At 46.8% G+C, this 25,975-nt stretch overlaps 1 protein-coding gene across 9 annotated transcripts in view; it reads left to right on the top strand.

The window, feature by feature from the left end:
• The window catches only part of dock10 (dedicator of cytokinesis 10), a 409,277-nt gene that overhangs the window by 220,184 nt on the left and 163,118 nt on the right, over window positions 1-25,975 (top strand). For 8 of the 9 annotated variants that reach the window (XM_038815256.1, XM_038815259.1, XM_038815258.1 and 5 more), the window contains exons 4-9: window positions 1,899-1,981; window positions 2,484-2,556; window positions 4,309-4,434; window positions 6,662-6,796; window positions 23,985-24,180; window positions 24,634-24,707. In XM_038815256.1, the coding sequence (XP_038671184.1) occupies window positions 1,899-1,981; window positions 2,484-2,556; window positions 4,309-4,434; window positions 6,662-6,796; window positions 23,985-24,180; window positions 24,634-24,707 (687 nt within the window). Of the gene's footprint in view, window positions 1-1,898; window positions 1,982-2,483; window positions 2,557-4,308; window positions 4,435-6,661; window positions 6,797-23,980; window positions 24,181-24,633; window positions 24,708-25,975 lie in introns of those variants that run through there. The other variant, XM_038815260.1, reaches the window with a different exon arrangement.

Below are 25,975 nucleotides of genomic sequence, written 5' to 3'. Positions count from 1 at the left end.
CTTTCATCTAAATTCTGCTAAAGAGCACGCGCTCCATAATCATCGGTGAATAATTTATTAGATTTGAGCATTTTGTAGTGTGCCGCATTAGTTAGATGTTTCCACTAACCTTCATTTTGTCCTGTATGTTGCTGCAATTCTGAGACGATAACATCACAGTGAGAGCAAAAGTCATTTTGTACTTTCTTGAATGGTGGGACCATAAACCTGGGGCGGGATTCTGTGATCCTGAGGCTAAGTGTTGACGCCGTCGGAAATGGTGTTGCGTTTCTCGACGGTGTCAGCGTGGCCACACGATCAGCAATTCTGGCCCCTACAGGGGGCCATCACAGGACTGGAGCGACCCACGCCGTTTCAGCTGCTGATCCCGGGATCAACTGGGCACTGTGGGGTCCGCGCATGCGCTGTGGCACCGGACCAACGTACGCATGCGCAGTGGCACCGGCACCAATGCGCGCATGCGAAGTGTCTCCCTTCTCCGCGCCGGCCCCGGCGCAACATGGCGTAGGGTTAAAAGGGCCGGTGCGGAAGAAAGGAGGCCCCAGGCCCGAGAGGCCGGCCTGCCGATCGGTGGGCCCCGATCGCAGGCCAGGCCACAATGGAGGCCGCCCCCCTCCAGGTCGTTTTGGCCTGGGGTGGCCACCCAGACGCCACCCCTGGACCCTTCCATGCCGAGTTCCCGCCAGCCGACAGCGGATTAGAACATCAGGGTGTCGGGGCAGCGTGTCACGATTCGCGCCGGTCATACGGATTCTCCGGCCCGACCCCCGGCTGAGAGAATCCCGCTCCTGTTTCCATAACCAGTAAAGTTTAAGGAGTAAGAAATAAACGGAGTAATACAGAGAAGGTGAGGGGGTGGTGGAGGCGGGTGAATTAGAGTGAGACTTTTAGAGTTGGATGAGGCAGAGAGAGAATTGATGATAAAACCATTAGATTAAAAGGAGAAAAGGAAAGACATCAAAAGTATGAAAAAATATCAAAATAAGAGTTTATTCTTTTTGGAACAGTTTACTCCCTATATGAGTGTACCATCCATGGTTCAAAATGTTTACTTTCTGGAGAGGTCAATTAGCATTGAAGCAACACATTTCTCCTCATTCCAAAGGTATTTGCACAGTTAATTATCAGCCCTAATTTTCTGTGGTGAGTTGACTTGTAACTCATGTGCAAATGCAGAAACTTCATTAATGTTACGTGAGGGTTAAACTCCTGTGGTGTTAAGCAGTTCACAAGGTATCTCTTCCTTACCACAAGTTGCTTTACTAATGAGAAATCATAGAATCCCAACGGTGCAGAAGAAGGCCATTCAGCCCATCGAGTCTGAACTGACCCTCTGAAAAAGAACTCCACCCAAGCCCACTCCTCCCCAGCCCTAACCCAATAATCCCTTAACCTAATCTACACATATTTCTTGGACGCTAAGGGGCAATTTAGCAAGGCCAATCCACCTAACATGCACATATTTAGACTGTGGGCAGAACCCATGCAGACATAGGGCGAATTCCACACAGTCACCCAAGGCCGGAATTGAACCTGGGTCCCTGGCGCTGGGATCACTGTGCCGCCCACCATGAGAATCATTAAACTTGGTCGTAAAAACAGGAAATGACTTGGCAAGTCAGGCAAATCTGTGGAGAGGAAAGGATAGTTAACCGCTCAGGTCAATGACCTTTTTCAGACCGCTCATGGATGGTCTTTGACCTGAAACGTTTAACACTGATTTTCTCTACTTGAATGTTTTCAGACATGCTGAGTAGTTCCAACATTTTTTTCCTGTTTTTCTGATTTCTAGCATGTGCAGTATTTAACCCTTGAATTAACCTGTTATTTGGACTAAAATTCTGGTGATGCAAGTTGGAAATGGTCTTGTTTTGCTAACTTTTGTCTCACTTTCTTAGGCCTGTAAGTATTACAATTCCAACTGGAATACAGTGAACTACAAATATGAAGAATATTCAGGGGATCTTAAACAGTTACCTCGGTAAGTCTTCTTTAAAAGAAGTGATGTCTTTTGCTTTAGATTTCTGTCATATCAGTGTTTATTGCAATGTAATAACGTCAAACAAAACCGTCATAAATGTAACTAGATTAATTTATATATTATACACATTATTCCTGTACCTCACTACCAGTGCAGTTCCTACTGGGAGGATAGATCTGACCAGGCTCTGCCTGGGGCCTTCTTTTATCAATTAGTCTGAGGGCCTGAGTGCCAGATAGTGTAAGCAGTGGAGAAAGAGTGGAAGCTCAATCCTCTTCCAGGCTCATTAACTGACTCCCCTGAGTCAAATTGTGCAGAAACCATATTATTTTTATCTCAAAAATTATGCATAATTGTCAATAGTTGGTATGGCAACATGTGCCTTAAAAAAAATCAGTGCACCATTAAATAGAGATGGGTGAGGGTGCAAAAATAAAAATATAATTTGAGAAAAGCAAAACTGTTTTTCATTAAGATAACTAGAAATGTGTTCCTTTTGCAGAAAACAGTTTAGACCAGATAAACTGCCTTCACACACATTCGAGATTGATCATGATGATATTGAAAAAGATGAGGTAGGTGTATGTGAAGAGACCGTGAAATATTGTTCAATATTGTAAATTGTAATGGTTTATGGATCCTCTGGTCTTATTTTTACGTTTGATAGAATATTCACTGCCAACCTTGTAATTTAACAGTTATGTTGTTTGCTTCCCACTTCTGTGACTGCAGATTCACCAAATAGAATACCAAATCTAAAAATAAATTTCAGCCTGCAGTTGCATCATAATTAGCGACAGTTAAAATTTAAATAGCAGCCCCACGTTGGGATAGAACAAAAGAAAGCATTGCTACTTGTCTATGAAAATTTACGTCATTCATAGTCAGTGGGATTTCTGTTATTTCAGCTTAAAAATGTACTTCCGGAATGTGTCATCCATGTGCAATCTTTAGTGGATTGAAAGAGATGAGCAGCAATTTTATTTCTTACAAGTTAGAGCACATGCTGACATGCAATTATTTGTTTGGTCGCATTTTTAAGTTGTGTGACATTCTCTTTCCCTTTAGGCACCGTGGACAGGATTCTCTGATCCCGAGGCTAAGTGTTGATGCCGTCGGAAACGCCGTCGCATTTCTCGACGGCGTCAACATGGCCTCAGGATCAGCAATTCTGGCCCCTAGAGTGCCAGCACGGCACTGGAGCAGCCCATGCCGCTCCAGTTGCTGATCCCGGTGTCAACTGGTCACCGTGGGGTCCGCGCATGCGCAGTAGCACCGGCACCAAGGCGTGCATGCACAGTGGCTTCCTTCTCCGCGCCGGCCCCGACGCAACATGGCGTGGGGCTAAAGGGGCTAGCGCGGAAGAAAGGAGACCACCAGCCCGAGAGGCCGGCCCGCCGATTGGTGGGCCCCGATCGTGGGCCAGGCCACAACGGAGGCCCCCCCAGGATCGATTCCGCCTCCCCCCCCCCCCAGGCCGCCCCCGGACCCTTCCGCGGCAAGGTCCCGCCGGCTGAGAGCAGATTAGAATGGCGCCGGCGGGACTCGGGTGTTTTGCTGCTGCCGCTCGGCCATTCTGGACCGAGAATCGGCAGGGGGGCCCGCGTAGAGCAGCGGCGTAGTGCGATTCGGGCCGGTTGCGTGGATTCTCTGGCCTGGCCCCAGGCTGAGAGAACCCTGCCCCTTAAGTCAATTAGCATTTTTGGGCGACATTGAGCAGACAGGTGGGTGAGCTAACCCCCTGACTGCTAAATGTCATGTAACAAGATCAGCCCTGTTATGGGCAATGCCTGGTCTTTCCTCTCTGCCTCCTTATGGTGAAATTCACTGCAGAGAACATTAGGAGCATGGTCTATGAAGTGCTGCATATCTCCCTGTACAACCTTTCACAATGGGAAAGTCAATGTTATGTATTTTTTTCATTTAGATGCAGGGCAAAAATACTCCCAGAGTATTTTTAAAGTATATTATGAAGAATTACATTTGTCAAGTTTGCTAATGAAGAACAGTGCTGCTTCAAATTATTTTCAAATGTTATTTCTATAAATTGAAGGTATTTTGTTCTTGAAATGACCTCTGCTCATGTCATAAGTAGATACGTACATAATTGTCACACAATTCTGTTTCAGGGGATCACTGCATAATAAGTGTTCCTCGAGTATGTTAACATTAAATGGTCCTGATGCTTGTGTCTCACTTGCAATGCCTTCAAACTGTGTGAAAGCAAGATACCTAACTATTGCTGTAACTTGTTTGGGAGAGAAGATTAGAAATGTAATGAGGACAGAATTGAAACACCAATGTATTCCTATTTTTATGATTTATAGGACACTACATCTCTATCCTCTTCAAAAGGAGGGGGTGGTGGTGGAGGAGGAATGGGAGTTTACAAGTCTGGCTGGCTTCACAAAGGGAATTTTAATAGCACTGTGAATAACAGCATTATTGTTCAAGTAAGTTATTCTTTCCTGAACTGATTTAATTAATATAGCAGGGTTTGTTTAAAAATTTACAATGTAGAACTGTTCCAAATATTAAGCACACAAGGGAACTGAATAAACATTGTATTCAACAGCATTAGTTTGCAAACATTACTGAAAAGGTTAAGGAGTTCAATATTAGTTCATTTTTGATCTTTAGTATTTTTGCAAATTTTATCTGTCTGCAAATTTATAAACTTCTATCATGATCTCTTTGCTTCTCAATTCCTCTAATGTAAATCCCCTGGACCATAACCTCTCCATTGAAAATTATGCAATTTTTTTCCTAGACTATCACTGGCCTAGTTTTGCTGGAGATCTTTCCTTCATGGCCTCAAACCTCAGTCCTCCAATCCTGTTTTTTTTCTTCCTCCACATGTCCAGTTCCTTCCCACCAATAACAATGAATTTTACGATGCCCTGTGTCACTTCCATGGTTTCTTGCCCCTAACCATCTCCATTTCACAATGGACATCCAATCCCTCGACACCTCAGTCCCCCACCAGCATGGCCTGAGGGCTTCTGCTTCTTTTGTGAATAGAAGCTCAACTGGTACTCATCTACCAGCACTCTCCCTGGTGGCTGAAATTGTTCCCACATTGAACAACTTCTCCTTTTGACTCCGCTCATTCCCTCTAATTAAAAGCTGTTGCTATAGGAACCCTGGTGGGTCCGAGTGATGCCTGCCTTTTTATGGGATATGTGGAACATTCTTTGTGCTCCAAATTGGGTCCCCTTTTCATGCCTTTTGTCCCATTGATGACTGCATCGGTGCCATTTACTGCTTTTGCATACACAAACAAATTTCATCAACCGTTTCTAGGGTAAGGCTGTGGACCACTATTGCGATAAGTCCACAAATCCCACAGTTAACCTGACTAACTTTCTTCCACCCAGCTTCGTATAAGGTCTCTATTTCACACTCCCAGTTTCTCCGGTCCATCTGTTCTGATGACGACAACTTCCGTATCAACACTTCCAATATAACGCTCCTTTTTTCCCAAGCACACATTCCCCTCCTCTTTCAGCATTTCAACGGGATCATTTTTCCTTGACACCCTGTTCCACTCATCATTCACCCCCAATATCCCTCTCCTTTCAATAGTCCAATTCTCTCATAAGTGCAGGAAATGCAACATCTGCCCTCTTTCCTTCGTTCCTTCAAATTGCCCAAGGTTCAAACATACCTTCCAGGCGAAAAAAATAATTACTTGTACTTCTTTCAAATTTAGTGTACTATGTTTGCTGTTCACGATGTGGTCTCCTCAATATTAGCAACACCAAACACAGATTGAGTGACCACTTTGCCCCCAAGTCAGGAAAGGATCCTGGAAACGTTCCTGCATCATAGCCTGTGATCTGTCCCTCGGAGGCCATCTCCAGTAGCCTCTGTGCTCCCAATATATGCCAGCTGGAACATTTTAGTCAGCTTCTGATCCATTGCCTTAAGTGGCCTTTCAATCAGCTTAACCACGAGCCCCAGCAACTGAAAGCCAGTGACCACTCTACCGGCACTACCTCAGCCCCAAGTCATTTCAAGAAGGCCAGGTTGGACTTGTGGTTAAGCTGATTAAAAGATCAATTAAGGGCATGAATTAGAAGCTGACTCGAAATTTCTATTTCGCCTAGGGGCCCCCTGTGGCAACAGGAACAGACTAATTACTGAAGACAGCCTCCCCATGGCCAACTAAGAGCTGTGGTCTAAGAAGGCTTTGAGACCTACTTCCAGACCATGGCTTTAGATGCAACTATAGGCTGCCCTGAGAAAGGATTTCCCCTCCACAGTGATGGTCCAGAAGACCATTTTGAATTTCACATTTGTTTTAAACGTTGATAGTAGGCCTCAAGATGGAGTCACCCTCTCTCTCTCCCTTATCAGCAAAAGCAGGCTGCAGCTCCTTCAGTCTTTGAAACCTCTATCTTCGATAACCCACCCATCATCCTCAATTGGATGGGGAGTGTGACCTCTCATTGACCAATCAGAGCAAAATCAATATTGGATAACTATTTTCAATGCAGTGTGGCGTTTGGACCCTGATATCAGTGTCTCATGTGAATGGGAAAGCTGTCTGTAAACTGTTTCTCCCTCCTCAGGTGCAGATTTTTCTGTGTTTCTAACTAGACCATGTTCATTTAATGATGTTACTTTGATTTAGACTATTTATATGGCTGCAATATTAACATTCTTTTCTCTTTGCAGTCCTTTAAGAGGCGATACTTCCAGCTAACACAGTTATCAGATAACTCTTACATTATGAACTTCTACAAGGATGAAAAAATCTCCAAAGAACCTAAGGGTTGTATTTTTCTAGATTCTTGTACAGGTGTCCTTCAGGTAAGAGCCCATGGTCAACTTGTGTTAAATCAAAGATCTCATGCCTGTGTAAGATTTGAGGCTTTTAAGGTATAAAGCCCTTCTAATTAAAATTTTTACTTTTTGAATTCTTAATTTCGAACGCTAGGGTCCTCAGTTATGCTTGACCTGACAAGGTATGAATAACAAATATTTAATAATAATTAATAATCTTTATTGCCACAGGTAGGCTTATATTAACACTGCAATGAAGTTACTATGAGAAGCCCCTAGTCGTCACATTCTTGCACCTGTACGGGTACACAGAGGGAGAATTCAGAATGTCCAATTCACCTAACAAGCATGTCTTTCGGGACTTGTGGGAGGAAACTGGGGCACCCGGAGGAAACCCGCGCAGACACAGGGAGAACGACATGCAGACTCCGGACAGACAGTGACCCAAGCCGGGAATCGAACCCACACCCTGGTGCTGTCAAGCAACAGTGCTAACCACTGTGCTATCGTGCCGCCCATATTTATTAATATTTATGAATCAAGTAGAATTTATTGAGCAAGGTTTTGCATATACTTGATATAAAGCAGCAAAGACAACACGGAAGCCTCTCATCTCTTGAGTTCCTAGGAATTCTTTTTTTTTAAATAAATTTAGATTACCCAATTATTTTTTCCAATTAAGGGGCAATTTTTAACGTGGCCAATCCACCTACACTGCATATTTTTGGGTTGTGGGGGTGAAACCCACGCAGACATGGGGAGAATGTGCAAACTCCACACGGACAGTGACCCAGAGCCGGGATCGAACCTAGGACCTCAGCGCCGTGAGGCGGTTGTGCTAACCACTAGGCCACCTTGCTAGGAATTCTTGATTGTTGCCAGCACAGGAGATGATATTCTCTATCTACGAAGTGACGTTAAATCGTGTCCAGAAGAGTCATACCCCAGAAGCCATGGTAATGCTGAGCCAACAAAGGTTACAATTTGCCAACTTTTATCCCCACTTTTCATTATTCATCTTCCCTTATTTGGATGTAGTCCAATTGCCCTTTTTCATTGGCTTAGTCTGCGGATCTCTTGTGTCTCCCACCTCAGTAACTAGAGTCATATTGACAAAAGACAAACGTTCATCCCTTGCCCCCCCCCCCCCCCCCCCCCCCCCCCCCCCCCCCCCAAGTGATTACATTCTATGGTAACAGAACAGTCAGAAAGTCACATCCTCAGGTCAATAGTACACCTATCGTAAATATTCACATGAGCATATTGTAACCCATTGCACAAATACTAAAACCATTAAGGACAAAAACACCTCCTGATCTCTTTCAATTCTTATCTTTTCAAATTAATCTATTATATATCTAAGACATTGCAGTCGCAACATTAAAAAAACATTGAGACTTAATGTCACTTCTCACGGGGCAAGAACTTCATTTGCATAAGTGACGCTTCTACAAGATCTTTGCACAAGGAAACAAATGAAGAAGCTAAGCATATGAATGAGCTGAAAGCAATTTCAGGCAATCACTGCTTAATGTAACTGTACACCAAATGGTGCCATGAAATTTTCAACCAAAGTGAAAAACTAAACCACACCACACAAACTATCTGAATACTACTCAATAGGAAATTAATATAATTGCACGATTGTGTAAATTCAACCTTGAGTCATGTTCATCTTTTTATTTGCCAGACTCCAGAGTCATATACCATCCACTGACCCTAAAGAAATACTCATTCCTATATACTTAAAAATATTACAACCCCACCCCCAGCTAAGCATAAATGTAATGCTGCTCAATCTCACAGTGAGACAGGGAGTGGATACTGCATCTTCCTCAGTTCCCGCCCTCACCAACCTCTTTGGAATTTTACGCTAGGAGAGGTGAGGCCTAGACCAGCCAACCTGCCCTTGCCCACCCAAATTGAGGCCCTCAAGTGGCCAATTATTGATGTGCTCTTCACCGACTCTTCAGTAACACCCTGGCCATTCTGTTAATTTCCCATAACATCTAGATCACATTTTCTTGTCAATAGTACACCTATCGTAAATGTTCACATGAACATATTGTAACCTGTCCCCACAAATACTAAAACCATTAAGAACAAATGTTCCGTCCACACCTCCCCTGACACCAGTGATTGTGGGTGGGAGTCTCAGCACACCACCGCTAAATTTGGGAATCCCAATCAGGCGTAGACTCCTGCGTTGGCAAAAAAATGGGATCAACGCTTGACGGCAGACCCATCCCAGTCTCCACTTCTACTCCACAGACCAGAGCCAAGCAAGAACATGTAAATAGTTCAAATGCATTTGGGCTGGAAGCCCGAAACTCCACCTCTCTCTTATGCTCTGACCCCCAGAGCGGGAACTCCACTGGCGGGCTTTGGTCCAAGTATTTACAAGAGCCCTCCTGACCCACTGGACCCCGATGGGGATCAAGGAGGTTATGTGCCCTCTGCCATTGCCTGGCTGCAGAAAGCACTTAACTGTCAATCAGAACAAGGTTGCTTAAACATTGTGTTTAGGATCAATATGGGTGCCTCAGATGCATTCAAGCTTGAAGGAAAATATAAATTAACAAACCTCCTGCTTGCTGTGTTTAAACCATTAAACTGTCAATCAAAGGCTGGTTAAAGGTACTACACTGTGAAAGTGAATGAATGATGAGCATTTCAATGGATCTCAGGGGATTTCAAGGATTTCCAAGTGTTATGGGCTTTCTAGGAAGGCTCAAACACTTCAAAAAGCATCAGTTTTTAAAACATAGGGCTGAGGGAGCTGACCTACTCATCAGTTGACAGGCAGAGCAGTTCAGAATCAGAAGGCTACTTCAAAGTTTTAACAGGTCAGACGAGGGTGACGATTTTGGCAGAGGGTTGCATGAGAATACTATTCCAAGAGTGATCTTCAAGTTTCCCAAGGCTGGAAGGCGAACTCCAGACTTGGAACCGCCTTCCCGGGGATGGGTCCTGGGGTCAACCCCTTACCCACAACCTGAGCCTTCCAAACCTCCAGAACTCTTGGGGGATCCTCTGCCTGCTGCCTGGCAGCAGCAGGGGGGCACATGAGGAATGGGCTAACTTTCTTGACCACCCTCGGGGTCCAGTCTAGGGTGTCACTGCCAGGTTTCCAGGGGGCAGTGCCAATGGGATAGGCATGAAGGGGGAGCCTGGGGGAGTTGGGGTCAGGTGGGGGTGTTGAATCACCCTCATGCATGCCTGGTCTGGCGGGGTGAACTGCTATTCCTGTGGTGGGGGAGAGGATACCCTGCCTTGGTGAGGAGTTGGGGATGCTCCCTTTGTCAGTGGGGGTCGTCAACATTTGCATTGTGGAGGGGAGGGAGATGTCTCTGGCTGCAGGGATCGAAGCTCCCATTCACAATGGTGGCCCGAGACCAGTACATGCAGGGAAACCGGTGTTCACCGCTATAAATAATTTACCATAGCAAAGGAATGTGATTACCACCTCAGTGCCAGCAGGACACAGTCCCGATTCTCCCCTAGCAGGAGCACTCAGTCTCTCAAACAGAGAATCCCACCTGTACTTCCCCAGTGCTTGGCTATTTTGTGCCCCATCTCTCTCGTCTAGCTGATCCTAATTCCATTTCTTCTACACCCTCCATGCTACTTTGGCCCACTACTGATCCTTGTGTACCATTTCCACATCACTGTCCCTACTCTGTTTGATTTCTATGGCTCCCCCTTTACTCCTGCCCTCTCTTATTAATTTCTTGATCTCTTTTCTTGGGCTGAAAAATTCATATTGGTCTTGACTATCCATCTACAATGCCACTTGAAATCAACTACAAAGTGATAAAGAAGACTCTGATGGTGCAGTTGTTTGATGAAGCGCACTCTATTTACCACTCTGTCATTTCAGTCCCATTGGCAAAATGTGGTGTTTAAAACTGGGTTGTTTTATTTCAGTAAAATACTCCATTTACTGTGGGGAAACTTTCACTGGGATCCAGTCTGTTCTGATTTTTGTGTTGTTCTTGACAATGCAGCAATATCATAGACAATGTTGCTCATGCACTGAGTAGTTTGGAGATAAACTTCCTTCTGGTCCAATATCAAGTGCATTGGATTCCTTACATCAAGGTTGTGGAAAAATTAGTGCATTTGATACCCAGAGACAAGGGCCAATGTTTATCGCCTAATCAGACAGGGTCAATCCTATTAATGAGACAGCCAACAACATTGTGGGCTCATTGAGAGCATGTCCCAGCTAAGTTTTTCCAAATTTTCATGGAGGTCACTGGACTTTAGCAGCTGTTTGTTTTAGACCAGCTGCATGGAGATGGGCGGCGTTTACAAGGTAAGTGAATGGTTTATGCCTCCTTTACAGTTCATCATTCAGTCCTGCATCAAGAGCTGTTTCTGTGTTCAGTAAGGTGAGTATCATAGTTCTACCGTTATAAGATGTAACTACCCTTGAACAAATTGTCACTGGTGCCAGCTGATAACCTGTCAATTAAAAAATCAACCTGGTAAATGTAAAAAAGTCTTAACCTGAGTTAGAAAAATGATTAATCTAATAGATAAGAAGGAAGACTAAATTTTGCACTATTGAAAGGGTAGCCTAATATGATAGCATTTCCCAGAACTGCTATTTAAACAAATGACTAGACTAAAGTCTCATTGTTGACTCAGAATTTTATGGGTGCTTGGTTGCAATCCAACTGCATAATCATTTGACAGTGCTTTTTTCCCTTTTTAAATTTTTTTCCAATTAAGGGGCAGTTTAGCATGGCCAATCCACCTACCCTGTACATCTTTGGGTTGTGGGGGTGAGACCCACACAGACACGGGAAGTATGTGCAAACCCTACACGGGCAGTGACCCGGGTTCAGGATCAAACCCAGGCCCTTGGTGCCGTGAGACAGTAGTGCTAACCACTGTGCCACCATGCCGGCCTATCATTTTGCGGTGCTTGACATTTTTACAAAGCTGGTTTGAGCAGTCATTTTGATGACTCAAAGTTTAATGGGCTATTCAACAACTTCCAATTGCTAAAATAGGACTTGAGTTCTGTTCATAAAGTGAATATTGCGTGAGGTGGTGGATCAGGGGTTTGAAGTGGAGGGGTGGTCAGACGGTTCAATGTACATATGAGCCACCAATTGTCTCTGAAGCACCAGGCCACTTAGGGCTTGGCTGTTTAGAAGATCCTGCCTGCCTTCAGTCTCAAGATAGAACCTGGATGACAATGGCAAGATTAGTCCCATCTCTTGATTCCGGCCTCTGATATGAAAATCTGACTCAAAAGCTATGATATTATACTGGAACAAATTGAAGAAAGTCGTTTTCTTCTCATTCTACATCTGGTGAAAGTTACAATTAAGGATGACAAGTAATACTTGGCTTTTTTGCTTTCTTTGTTGCAACTTTAAAACACCATTCGCTGTTGTATAAAATGAAGCTTTAGTTCATACTTAAAAATGTTATATATAGGATGAGATTCTGTATTGTGGCATACTGTCCAAATGGAATTGTTTCACTTCTGGATTCTTCTCAACACACAAAGGCAGAAATGAAAATGTTTTTTAAAAAATCAATTTCCCGTAGGAAGTGGAAAGTATTGTCTAAAGCAGCATTGATCTCACCTCTGCAGTGTGGTTTTAGTGAGAGCGGTCGGCAAATCTGCTTATCGAATTGGAGTAAATGTGTGGTACACTTAGTGTTTTTTTTTCCATTGTGGCCTTTTGCATGTTCAGTTTGTCACAGCTTGTTCAGCCAGCCTACATATTAGCCCCATGTTTTTGAACCCTTAGGTGTTCCAGTTTATCTACACCCTTCAGTGTCTTTCTCTAAATATATAGTCTTGCTCCTTATTTTTCTCACAAAATATGCTACCCACACTTTCCAAAGTTCAATCACTCTGTTGTCCGTTTACCTATTCTGCTGACACGCATGTTGTCCCAAAATCTTTTTACAGTCTTTCTTGCCGTTCGCCAAATCACTCACTTTTGTGTTGACAGCAAATTTGGAACTACATTTCTTGTAACCAGGTCCAAATCATCTACATCTGCTGAATTTAAATGTAGGCCCAGCGTTGACCCATATGCTGCATTATTTCCAACCTTTCTTCAGTCCAAGCATCTAACCTAACACTTTTTTTTGGCATCCCATCAGCCAACATCTATGCCAGCTGCTACATTTTCCTTGGCAGTATATGCCGGGCTTGAATTCTTTTCAAAAGTAAGACATGTGAATGAATGCTTTCTGCAAATCCTCATAGCTACCATTGACAATTCAACTATTCTTTGAAATATTACTAAATTTGTCAATCATTACTCACCTTTAATAAAATCATGCCCCCTGCCTTTGTGGCAAAATAGCAGGATTGTCCCTCAATTTTCATAGACAAATTGAGGGAGCAATGGATATGTATTGCTATGCTTTATTGCTAACTCTGATGGTGAAATGATTTTAAAATCATTCATAGGATTGTTAGTGACGCATGGGAGTATTCCTCTTTCCCTCTGTTACAGACTGTCATTTTGAGTACAGAGTGTTCTTCTAAGCCTTTCTCCTAAGTAATTGTTTTATTGGCATCTGTGGAGTGTTGTGAGCATGCGCAGGCTTTGGTGGGCTTTTCAGTCTGCATGATGGTGTCCTGTAAACAAGACCTGTTTTACTGGTGCTCCTGTTTTCAGTTATTCCTGTTACTACTGTTCTGCTGAGTTACTGTTATTATTGAACTTTGTTATTCATATAAAGAAATTATTTTAAACAATCATTTGATGGCCTACTTTGTGGTCTCAAGTTACTACATCTTTTTGGCGACGAGGAGAAAACAAGAAAAGATAACAAACGTTTTGAGGCTCAGTGTGGCAACATGAGGTTTCATTTAGTGAGTAGCTAGTTTTTATTGTGGATTTATTCCACGGAATTTCAAGTTAGCTCCATGGCTATGTTTGGGGTAGTCAGTGAGTTCAATGAGAGAAAGAAGTACTGGGCTGAAATTTGCAGCATTTATTTTTAGCAAATGGAGTAGAAGATGAGACAAAACAACACTTGATTCACCTAAGTGTGTATGAGGCAAAGACTTGTAAGTTGATGAGGAATCTGGCCATATCGCGGAAGACAGGGGAGAGTTCATTTGCAGATTCCGTTGCTCTGGTCCAAAATCACCATAACCCAAACCACTAGGTGAATGTTCAAAGATTCAAATTTCATAGCTATTTTCGAAAAGCTGGCCAATCGGTAGCTAAGTTAGTGGCAGAAATATGACAGCTTTCAGAACATTCAAAGCAGTTTTCAAAGATATGCCGAGAGATAGGTTGGTCTGCGGCATTAACGAGGACAGCATTCACTCTCTGTTATTGGGTGAAGCCACCCTGACATTTCAGAAGGCTCTGGAAATTTTGCAGGGCATAGAAATGGCTGCCAGTAATGCTAAAGATATTTTGAAGGCTAATGTAGGTGCCCAGGGAGGGATGCTGCATCAAATGAAGAAAGAGATTGCAAGCAAGATGGTGAAAGCAGTGGAGCATTTTAAGTGTGTTGGGCCGCAACATGTGAATCATTGCAAATTTATGGATGCTGTTTGTCACCGGTGCAGCAAGAAGGGGCATTTAGCGAAGAAATGCTGGAGTGCAAAGAGCAAGGCGAATGCTTAGCAAATAAATTGAAATTCGTACAAGTCTCAATCAGCTAGGCATCATTCAAACAGCTCAAACCAGGTAGAGGATTAATTCAAACAGGATGATCAGGTTTACATTCAGAACTTTGGGGCGGAATTCTCCACTCCCCACGCCGGGTGGGAGAATCGCGGGAGGGCCGGGCGACTAACGACACGCCCCCCCTGGTGCCCCCCGCGATTCTTCCACCCCCCCGCTTGGAAGAATCTCCGGCCCGGATGGGCCGAGCGGCCTGCCATTCCCGACCAGTTCACAACGGCGGCAACCACATTTGGTCGCTGCCGTCGTGAACATGGGTGCCAAAGTGCCGTTTGAAGCTTGTGGGGGGTGGAGAGGAGAGTGAGCACCACGGCCGTGCTCGGGAGGGGACTGGCCCGCGATCGGTGCCCACCGACCGTCGGGCCGGCATCTCAAAGCGATGCACTCTTTCCCCTCCGCCGCCCCGCAAGATCAAGCCGCCACGTCTTGCGGGGCAGCGGAGGGGAAGACGGCAACCGCGCATGCGCGGGTTTGAGCCGTCAGCCATCGTGACATCAGCCGCGCATGCGTAAGGCCCGGCAGCCGAGAGTTACGGAGCGTGCTCCTAGCCCCCCGGGTGGGGGTGAATAAGGTGAGAGGAGCGGCCTCCGAGGCCGTCGTGAAACTCGGCCAAGTTCACGACGGCCTTCCCGATTTATTGCGGGAGCGGAGAATTCTGCCCTTGGTATTAACCAGAGGTGTTTACTGGGAATCATTTTAAACCAAAGTGGTCCAATATCTTGGGTTGTGAGACTGTAACACGGAAGAATTATTCACAGACACCAAGACCATATTCGTTTACATTATGACTCAAAGCCAGGAAAAGTTTCAGATTCAGCAACTGTTGCAGATAACATGGCGGAAGGAATGCTGCAGTAGCCGTTCACCAGGAAGTGCTTCCTGTATTTCCAGGTTTGCCGTTTGACTCTGCTGGGGGAATGGAAGGGGAATGCTCATATTCAGATACTCAATCGACCTCTTCAGCAATGATTCTCGATCAATCGTTACAAGATTTACCAGTGCTATTGCACAAGTTGCAGCGTAACTTGTCGCACTGGGCAGGGTCCCACGTTCGATTCCCTGCTGGATCACTGTCTGTGCGGAGTCTGCACGTTCTCTCCGTGTCTGGGTGGGTTTTCTCCGGGTGCTCCCGTTTCCTTCCACAGTCCAAAGATGTGTAAGTTAGGTGGATTGGCCATGTTGAATTGCCCTTAGTGACCAAAAAAGATTAGGAGGGCTTATTGGGTTACGGGGATAGAGTGGAAATGAGGGCTTAAGTGGGTCAGTGCAGATTCGATGGGCCGAATGGCCTCCTGCACTGTATGTTCTATGTAACTGCAGAGTTCCTGACAGACTTTCGTATAGTTATGACATCACCTTTGTTATATCTCTGCCCTGATGTGGGAGTGAAATTTAAGGGGGGGGGGGGGGGAAGTATTACAGAGTCTCATTTTGAGTACAACGTCTGTTGAGTGTTGTGAGCATCTGCAGGCTTTGGTGGGCTTTTCAGTCTGCAAGAGAGTGACCTGTAAGCAAGACCTATTTTACTGGTGCTCCTGTTTTCATAGTTATTCCTTTTACTACTATTCTGCTGAGTTACTGTGATTGTTAAACTTCGTTATTTATTTATATAAACAAGTCCCTTTTAAACACCACACTCGACTACCTACTTTGTAGTCTCAAGTTACCACACCCTCCTTTTGAGTTCATGTTGCCACCTTTGCTTTCTGTCTGTGCTACTCCTGCACTTTCCTGCACCCGTTTCATTCTGGCAGTCCTGGTTCCTCTCCGCTCTGCTCCAGAGAATTCAACACACTGCAAAAAGATAGGAAATTATGACCATGTAGAGTGATGAGAAGCGTTTCCAATGATGTCATGAAACTCCATGCAGTCACTTCCATCAAAGAACAGGAATGGCACTGAGTGTGGAGCAGAAAATGAGAGTCAGGTGTAAGAAATGCAATATTTTTGTCTGCATTGCACTCAGATCTGAAGGCACTGATTGTCCATTTGCAAGGTTGTTGTATGATGAAGGCAAAAGACAGATTGGACATTGCCGACCTGTTAACATTGGCACTATGACCATGGGTAACTTTCAGTCTATTTATTGGATGTATTAAATGTGATCTTAAACAAATAGCACAGCTGGTGGAAACAAAATCATCGTCGGACACTGTTAGAATTAAATCCGCCACTTCATGGCGCACGTTTCAAATTGTGTATGAGGCAATCTGAGTAGAATCAGTCTGGGATAATAAGTATTGCGTTACAAAGTCATTTTCAATTTTAAAAAGTAGACCAAGCATTCATGTATCCAGATTAGCATTCAACACCACTTGGCACGCAAGACAGAAGTGGAAGCAAAGTTAGAAAAATTATGTTTTGGATCAATCTGATTTTTAATTGGATGCAATTTGGTCGAGTAAATGGAGTTATCTGGAGATATTTGTTAAAGGCATGAAATTGAATGAATTTGAGCAAGCTTAATCTGCTTTCCAATAGAATTGAATCCACAGTGGAACATTTTATAATGGCTGAGAAACCATGGAAACTCTGATTTTGATATTGGGTCATTGAATCATCGGGAAACTGGTTTGTTATTTACCCGTGTTGCAGTTTGGACTGTAGTTTCTGGTCATTTGAGGAACATACTTTTTCCGCAACCCCTCACTGTCATACCTCTCAAGATATACTGAGAAAAGAATAACTATCTATAGTGGTGTGGAGGGAATTTTATTTAAAGGAATATGCTCTAGGCTGGATCATCAAATCCAATTAATGAAGACCTGTTTGACAGCTTTGTTTCTTGCCCTTCCCCTCATGTGTCCATTTCCCGATGTCATTAAGTACATGGATCATCTCTTGCAGTAAGTGCTTATTCTGCCATGTGTTTCATGTCATGGGCACATTAGCTGACATTTGAAGAGCACTCACTTTGCAGCAGAGAGGTAAATGTGCATTAGATTGATATCGAATTATAATCTATTGAAACTGCAGACAGAATCTGATATGAAATGTTTGTTAGAGGTTGGAAGAATCTAAACATTAAAGATTTATTCTCCAGCCTGTAATGTTACTATCATGTTGATTACCCTTGGAACTGTAGTAAATCATTCCAGTCAACTGATTTTTAAAAAAAAAATATGGGTCGAATGCCAAGAGGCAAGAGCATAAAAACCATGCTGGAGCCATCCCAGCCCTGGCAACACTTAAAAGATGTTCTGCCAGAAGTAACACAAATATTGCAAATGCCTGTTTATATTTAGGTGCATTTAATCGCATTGCAAGTTAATGTCAGGAAAATGAACATACAAACATAGGAATTTGGCACCTTGAGATTCGTCATTCAGTAAGATTATAGTTGACCTAATTGTGGCCTCAACTGCACATTCTGCCTACCGCAATAACCTTTAACTCCCTTGTTAGCAAAGAATCTATCCATCTCTGCCTTAAATATATTCAATGACCCAGCTCGACTGCTATCTGGGGAAGAGAATTACAAAGATTCACGACCATCAGAGAAAACACTTGTTATTTGTATTTAAATGGGAGACACCTTGGGCACAATTCTCCCCCAAAATGACTAAGGGTGGTATTCTCCAGGCTGCCACCGCGTGGTTCTCGGTGCTGTGCCGTTCGCTGGCGGTGCGATTCTTTCTTCCCGCTGCTTGTCAATGGGATTTCCCATTGAGACCACCCCATGCTACCGGGAAACCCACGAGCGGAGGCGCAGCGCCGACTGGAAAAATACATTGCAAATCTTGGAGAATTCTGGTCAAGGGCACGATTCTCTGAATTGTTGTGCTCAAGCGAGAGCATAATGAGGATGGTGAATAGCAGAAGAGGCCACAAACGAGAACCACACCAGGCGCAAAACCGTTTGCTTTGCAACCGGCCTGCTCCTGCAGTCATAGAATTGTTTTCATAAAATTCACAGTGCAGAAGGAGGCCATTCGGCCCATCGAGTCTGCACCGGCTCTTGGAAAGAGCACCCTACCCAAAGTTAACACCTCCACCCTATCCCCATAACCCAGTAACCCCACCAGTATCGGCCTTCGTCAACCTCCGTCATGGCCGGCGTGGAGAACACCTCTGCGCATGCACTGGGATGCGCCAGCACACGCTGGTGTTCCCGCGCATGTGCCAACTCGTGCCAGCCAGCAGAGGCCCTTCGGCGGCAGTTGGCGCAGCGCCAAGCCCTTCCGCACTGGCTGGCGCCGGTCTAGCCCCTGAAGGTGCGGAGGATTCCGCACCTTCCGGGCGGCCCGACGCCGGCGTGGTTCATGCCACTCCTTGGCGCAGGTATGGCCCACCTCACCGGGTAGGGGAGAATGACCCGCCCCTGTCGTCCGCCGAATTCTCCGGCACCAGAGATTCGGCGGGGGCTGGGAATCGTGCCGCGTCGGTTGGTGGCCGCTCACAGCCCCCCCCCCCCCCCCCGCAGCGATTCTCCGGCCCCCCGCCAGATCGGAGAATCGACGGGGGGCGGTGTGAAACCCCCCCCCCACCGAATTCTCTGGCACCGGAAGTTCGGCGGGGGCGGGAATCGCGCCGCGCCGGTCGGTGGCCGCTCACAGCGGCCCCCCTGGCGATTCTCCGGCCCGCAATGGGCCGAAGTCCCGCTGGTTTTTTGCCAGTCCCGCCGGCGTACATTAGGCTAGGTCCCTTACTGGCGGAACCAGGTGGTGTGGGCAGGCTCCGAGGTCCTGGGTGATGCCCCCACGGTGGCTCGGCCCGCGAATGGGGCCCACCGATTTGCGGGCAGGCCTCTGCCATGGGGGCACTCTTTTCCTATGCGTCGGCTAATTCAGCCTCCGCAATGGCAGGCGCGTAGGTAAACCCCCCCTGCGCAAACGTGGGGATGATGTCTGCAGCAGTTAGGTGGATTGGCCAGTCGGCGGAGTCCCTTTGGCCCCGGCTGGCATGGCGCCAAAGGCCTTCCACGCCAGCCGACGGGACGCAAACCACTCCGGCGCCAGCCTAGCCCATGAAGGTGCGGAGGATACCCCGTCGGGTACGGGAGAATCCCGCCCCCTATTTCCATACAATTAATGGGAGTCATCCCGGGCGGGATTCTGTCACCCCGGGGGGCCAGGCCGGGCGAATCCGGAGAGCAGAGAACTGGCGCCATTGGCACCAGCGTGGCGCTGGTCGGGGGCTGCTCTACGCCACCCCCTGGCGATTCTCCGCCTGGGATGGGCCAAGCGGCCAAGCAAAAAAAGCTGAGTCCTGCTGGCGCCGTTCACACCTACTCTTACCTGGCGGGACCTCGGTGTGGATCCATCCAGGGGCGGCCTGGTAGTGGGGGAGGGGATTCCGACCCCGCGGGGGGCCTCCACTATGGCCTGGCCCGCGATCGGGGCCCACTGATCAGTGGGCCGGCCTCTCAGGCTGGCGGCCTCTTCTGTTCTGTGCTGGCCCCTGTAGCCCTACGCCATGTTGCATCGTGGCCGGCATGGAGAAGTGAGCCACTGTGCAAGCGCGCATTGGCGCCAGTCCCATTGCGCTTGCGCGCATTGGCGCTGGTCCCACTGCGTATGCGCAGACCCACAGTGCCCCCTGTGACCATGTTTATGCCATCGAGAAACGCAATGGCATTTTCGATGGCATCAACCCTTAGCCTCAGAGAGAATCCTGCCCCCCATGTCCAATGGCCTCTCCAGCAAATGGTAACGCTGCCACCAATTAGTATTCCTTTTGGAAAATAGTGAACCTGACGGATGGGCTGCTGCGGGGAGCTGAGAATCTTCCCTCACATGTAGTGAGCCTGGGGGCACTTAGCATGCTGCCCTGGGTTGGGGGCTGCGGTGTTCAATATATTCAATGACCCTGTCCGACTGCTACCTCGGGAAGAGAAGGCAACTGGAGAGTTGCAGCCCTGGTTGGGAGTGGGCCACCCTGGGGGTTGGGGTCTCGATTCTGGGGGGAGGGGGGGCTGATGGGACAGGGATTGACCATGTGCAGGTCCTCAATGCCAACCTCTGGACCCTGTGTTCCATTCTGGGGGCAACCTTAGTCCCTGCCTATTTGCCAAATGGTTGCCCACAACGCCCATGCAGAGATGGAATGTGCTGCCAGAGGATGTGGTGGAAGCAGACACATTAGCAACATTTAGGAGGCATCTGGATGGATGCAGGAATAGGGAGGAAACAGAGGGATACGGACCAAGTAAGGGCAGAAGGCATTTTTTTTAAAGTTAGGGTATAATGATCGCACAGGCTTGGAGGGCCGAAGGGCTTGTTCCTTTGCTCTACTTTTCTTTGTTCTTTGTTCTTTGTTCCCACTGACCGCAGAGGCCTCTGGCCGTGCAGCTGAAGGCTATTGATAATGGGAATTGGCAATCGTGGTTAAGTGAGCACTTCACAAATCCCAAGTGGATCCCTGTGGGTGGGCAGGCCATGTAGTATGTGGGGCTTATATTCCCAAATATCCCAAACATACCTTGATGCATGGACACAATTTTTCATAAAATTTCATTGAATTTACAGTGCAGAAGGAGGCCATTCAGCCCATCGAGTCTGCACCGGCCCTTGGAAAGAGCACCCTACTTAAGCCCCACGCCTCCACCCTATCCCCTTTATCCCCGTAACCCAACCCAACCTTTTTGGATACTAAGGGCAATTTATCATGGCCAATCCACCTAACCTGCACATTTTTGGACTGTGGGAGGAAACCAGAGCACCTGGAGTAAACCCACGCACACACGGGGAGGATGTGCAGACTCCACACAGATAGTGACCCAAGCCGGGAATCGAACCTGGGACCCTCGAGCTGTGAAGCGCTGTGCTAACTGCCATACTACCGTGCTGCCCCCACAGATGCAGCGGCCAGCCTTCGACCATCCAGGGGCTGGGCCCCAGCCCCGGGCACATATCCACAGTCGGGTGTGTGTGTGGGCAAAGCGTGTCGGGTGGGAGGCCATGTTTGGGGGGATGGGATCAGTGGTCGGCCGGGACAATGAAACAAAGAGCCAGATGCGTCATACTGGTTGTGGTGACGGTAGTTTAATGTTTCTCTTTCTCGGCCCCACTATTCCGAAGGTGCCGCCCAACTATCCTCACCCTTCCCCATCTCCCCCAATGCACACTCCACTCCTTCCCTCCGATATAACCACACCTCCCACCCTGCGCCCTCTCGGTAATCTTCAAAGTGCTTAGCCTTCCTAGCTCTACCACTAGTCCAAGTGTTTCCCCAGGATGCACATCAAAGGTCAAGGCAGCCATCTGCTTACTTTGTCCGGTGGCCTTGATGCCACTGGCCAGCATCCTCTCTGGGGTCAGGGGGTGTTGGCGCACATAGCGGCACATGCACAGCAGTGGCGCCCTGTCCCGGGTGCTGTCTGCGAGACGCCGCCTCATTAGAGGGGTGAAACACAGAGGAGCTGGTGGTCATCATCGCCAGTCCATAGGATGGGTCCAGGTTTCTACCCTGCATCCATTCCCCCCCACTCGGGATGGAAGGGCAGCTGGATTCAGCCACAGTTGCCCTTGCATCATTTGGCTCTGCCAGCCCTGGTGGCTCCCAACGTCTGCACCATGGTGTTGATGCCCTTGGCGATGCTCCTCAGTGATTGGACCATGCAGTGCAGAGCCTCGGCAATGCCCACGTGCGACTGGGACAAGCTCCACAGCACCTCGGCCATTCCCAGCTGAGAGCGGGACATGATCTGCAGAATCTCATTAATGTCAGCCTGGTACTGGCTCACATCCCTCTGCGAGTCAGACATTCTGCTGAGACCCTCAGCCATGGCCGTGACCGACAGCGCCACACCTTGGACATCTCCACTATTGCTGCTGACGCCGTGCACCAGGCTCTCCACTGCAGTCACCACCCTAGTAGTGTTGCCTTCGGTGCCACGCATTGCCGGCGATAACTCCTGCACCTTTAGCCTCTGGTACTCCTCCAATCGGCTATGGACCTACTGAATGTGGCTGACACCTCTCTCTGAATGCCCTGGCCTCTCCAACATCGCCATCAGCTCTACGATAGCATGTTCCATATGCTCAGCATCTGGCTGGGACCTAGTTGGGGTCTAGGATCCAGCAGACCTCCGACTGCTGTCCCCCCTGGCGTTACCCTGGTGTTACTGCCTCCACCTGATGAGTACTAAAAGTATCAATACCTGTTGCAAAGAAAAAAAACATTCAAACTAGTGACTGATGTGCATCAGTGACTACGTTGTGCTTAACAGATTGTGCCTTGAGCCTGTGCACTAACATTGCCCACCAAGGTGCGTGTCTCAGCCCAGGTGGAGGCTAGGAATGACAACCATGACGCATCAATTGTGGCATCCTCGGAACCCTCCTCCGACGTGATCTCATGGGAGGCAGGGGAGGGGGCCACTCTGGATGGGATGTCGCTGTCGGCTGGAGGCCCTGCGAGAGAATGACGACGTGGTCAGTTGGAGGGATGGGTCAGTCTGTATGGCAATAACAGCTCACGTTTGACAGGTCTTCCTGGTGGAGCCTGGTGGATCCTCACATCTGCGGCGTGTGCTGACCTCCACATTGGTGATCGCTGTGTCCCTGGCCACCCCCGTAACCTTCAGGACCATTCCTCGAATGTCATGAGGATTTTTATGTCCGCCATCCCTCTGCCAGTCTGGGCCCCCTCCTGACGATTGTGGGACATTTTCTCCTGCGGAGACAGAGAGGGCATTGTTAGCCGACTGTGCGGTTCACTTTGGTTGGGAGGGTGTGTGGTGTGAAGGAAGTTTTGGGGGGGGTGGTGAAGGGAGGGGGAGGAAGGGAGGATTGGGGTGAAGGGAAGAAGGTTGCAGGAAGTGGAGGGTGATGGGTAGGTTCGGGGAAAATAGAGAGTTGGGGCGGCTGGTCACGTGGGGGTGTGTAGGTTCCAGGCGGCGGGGTGGTGTGAACTCACGCTTGCGTCCCGGTGTAGGTCGTTGACATTCTTGCAGCACTGGAGGTCAGTCCTCCTGGTCACACTTCCTGAGCTGACAGCCGCTGATACTTCAATCCAGGCAGCACTGGCTGCCCTGTGTTTCACCCTCCAGGACCTTTGGGGGAACAGGAGATCTCTTCTGGCCTTGACCACATCTAGAAACCTTGTGTCGGTCACCTTGGTGCCATGGCTGTGAGCTGAGTCGGGCTGGCAATGCAAGTGCTGTTTATGTGCTTCTTGACCTTGTTAGCCGGGGGCTGGCGAGCGCGGTCCCAGTGAATCAGCTGACAAGCCTTCATTTGCGGCGTGAAGCCCGTGAGCCCTCGTTAAGTGGTCTGATTAACATTGTTTTGCATTGTCTGTCTCGCCAGTCCATGCTCCAGGAAGCTCGCGGCAGTTCCCACTCGCTACCACATTTAGAAACCTTTCCAGAGAATCGTGGCCTCAGTGTCATTTTGGACAGGTTTGGTGGGGTGATTCTTATTGGGTGTTTGGGTGCAATCCAGACCGGTATTCAAGCAATCATCTCCAGAATTGACTTTCACAAATTATTTGTGTTTCCTTGTCACTTTACGCTTGTCAATTTATTTGATCGAAATGGCCAATTTGCTAAATCCTTTCTCTCCGCCTTCGTCTCTTGAATCTTTCAGAACAGTAAACTTCGTCGACATGCCTTTGAATTGCAAATGAACAGTGTGACATACTTTGTGCTGGCAGCTGATAGTGAACAGGACATGGAGGATTGGATTTCGATCCTGAACAAAATCCTCCAGATCAATCCAGAAGGATCAAGTCAGGAACGAAAAAGTGTGGATCTTACAGACGTCAAACATGATGAAACTTTGGGTAAATTGATGCCATTTGATAAGCTAAAGGGAGGACTGAATGAAATCATGATGAACAATGATTTCCTTTTTAACCACATATCTTAAAAAAAATTTGTAATGTGAAAGGTTTTTACAAAAACTATGAATTTTCCAGTGCAATGTGAAACAACATTCAAGTAAGTTCTTATTTTCTTATGTTTGAAAACCATTTTAAGGTGATCTAAAGTATTACTTTGATAATTGAGATGGAGTAGGTCTGGAAAAGTACGCACAATCATATTCCAGATGTTGATGCCTTTTAAATGCATACTTTACCCGACTGTTAGAGTTTCATGTCATTCACTGTTTCTTTAAATTCATTCACTGAATTGTGCTCAAAGTTTGGCATAATTAAACAAGAAAAAGTTGAAGCTTGCTACATTTATCAAGTCAGCACATTACATAAAATTTGTTTGACTTTGTTATTCCACAGAGGGTGAAGTGACAGATAGCTTCAATGATGTCATAGACTCTTCTGAGGACACCATCCATCCAGAATTAGCAAAGGTAAAACTAACTCAGCATCCAAGCTGAATAATTGGACTCACAACTCTCACTCATTCCATTAAGATCTTTGGATTATATAATAAAAATTAACATTTTTATAAATGCTAAAAGAATCATTACTTGTTGCAAAGGAAAAAAACATTGGAACTGGTGACTGGATTTTGTTAAGGCCCCATGCATTAAGCTGCACACAAATAAGCATGTTCTAAAAAATGTTGAATATAAATGTTTTTTTATTTACTTTGTACCTGACAATTGGTTACCAATATAACTAGCAAATGGTTCAGTATAGATTTTTCAAATCCTTTTCAATTGTTTGAAATCTGGTTACCCCACAGGTGGTGGATGGGATACTGGTTAAAATCCTTATTTATTGCGACAAGCGAATTTTCAGCAGTATTAATCAAACTCAAGCTACCATGCTTAAATAGATCAAGGAACATTTTTAATGTAAAATAATTTTTTTTAAAATTAATTCATAAAACAAAAGTTCATGGCAAATCTTATGCACAGCATGTGAATGGGTTTGAATAGAAACACGGGGGGAAATATGCAAATAAAGCACATTTTTGAGCACAATTTCCATCTAGATCACCAATTCCACCCAATGTCCAAACTCTGCTCCAAAACCTTTTGGGAGCAAAAAGAGAGGCTGGAAATTCCGGGTGCAGTATTCTCCGCTGGCGGGATGCTCCATTTTGCCGCCAGCCCGGGGGTTTCCCGACGGCGTGGGGCTGCCCCACAATGGGAAACCCCATTGACCAGTCGGCGTAACGGAGAATCCCACCAGCGCGGTGAGGCAGAAATGTGACACGGCGGGACGGAGCATCCTGCCGCTGGTCTCCAGCCTGCCAGTACAGCTGCAGCAGAGTGGAGCACCTGTCTCCCCTCAAATAAAGCCACAGACACTGAACAAGTTCCCTGACTGCAGTTTAGAGGTGGGAATTCTCCAGCCATTGGGATTCTCTGTTTACCCCAGCAGTATGGGGTGGCTTCAATGGGAAGTCCCACTGACCAGTGGCGGGAGTAGAGAATTCTGCCGCCAGCAAATGACGTGCCCCCGAGAAACATGCGGGTGGGGGGCCGGAAAGTCTAACCCCTGGTCTACACATTTCTCGGTCATATTTCACACTCCACTCCATCTCTCCATGTCTGCATTTATGCATAATCTTTATAATTCATCCATAATTGCCCTTGAGTAGCTGAGAATGAGCCACCTTACTGTACCGCTGCAATCCATCTGGTGTAGGTACACCTACAGTGCTGCT

Source organism: Scyliorhinus canicula, chromosome 13 (assembly GCF_902713615.1).
Source record: "Scyliorhinus canicula chromosome 13, sScyCan1.1, whole genome shotgun sequence".
In the NCBI taxonomy this organism is placed as follows: domain Eukaryota; kingdom Metazoa; phylum Chordata; class Chondrichthyes; order Carcharhiniformes; family Scyliorhinidae; genus Scyliorhinus; species Scyliorhinus canicula.
This window is presented reverse-complemented; position numbering and strand designations above follow the sequence as displayed.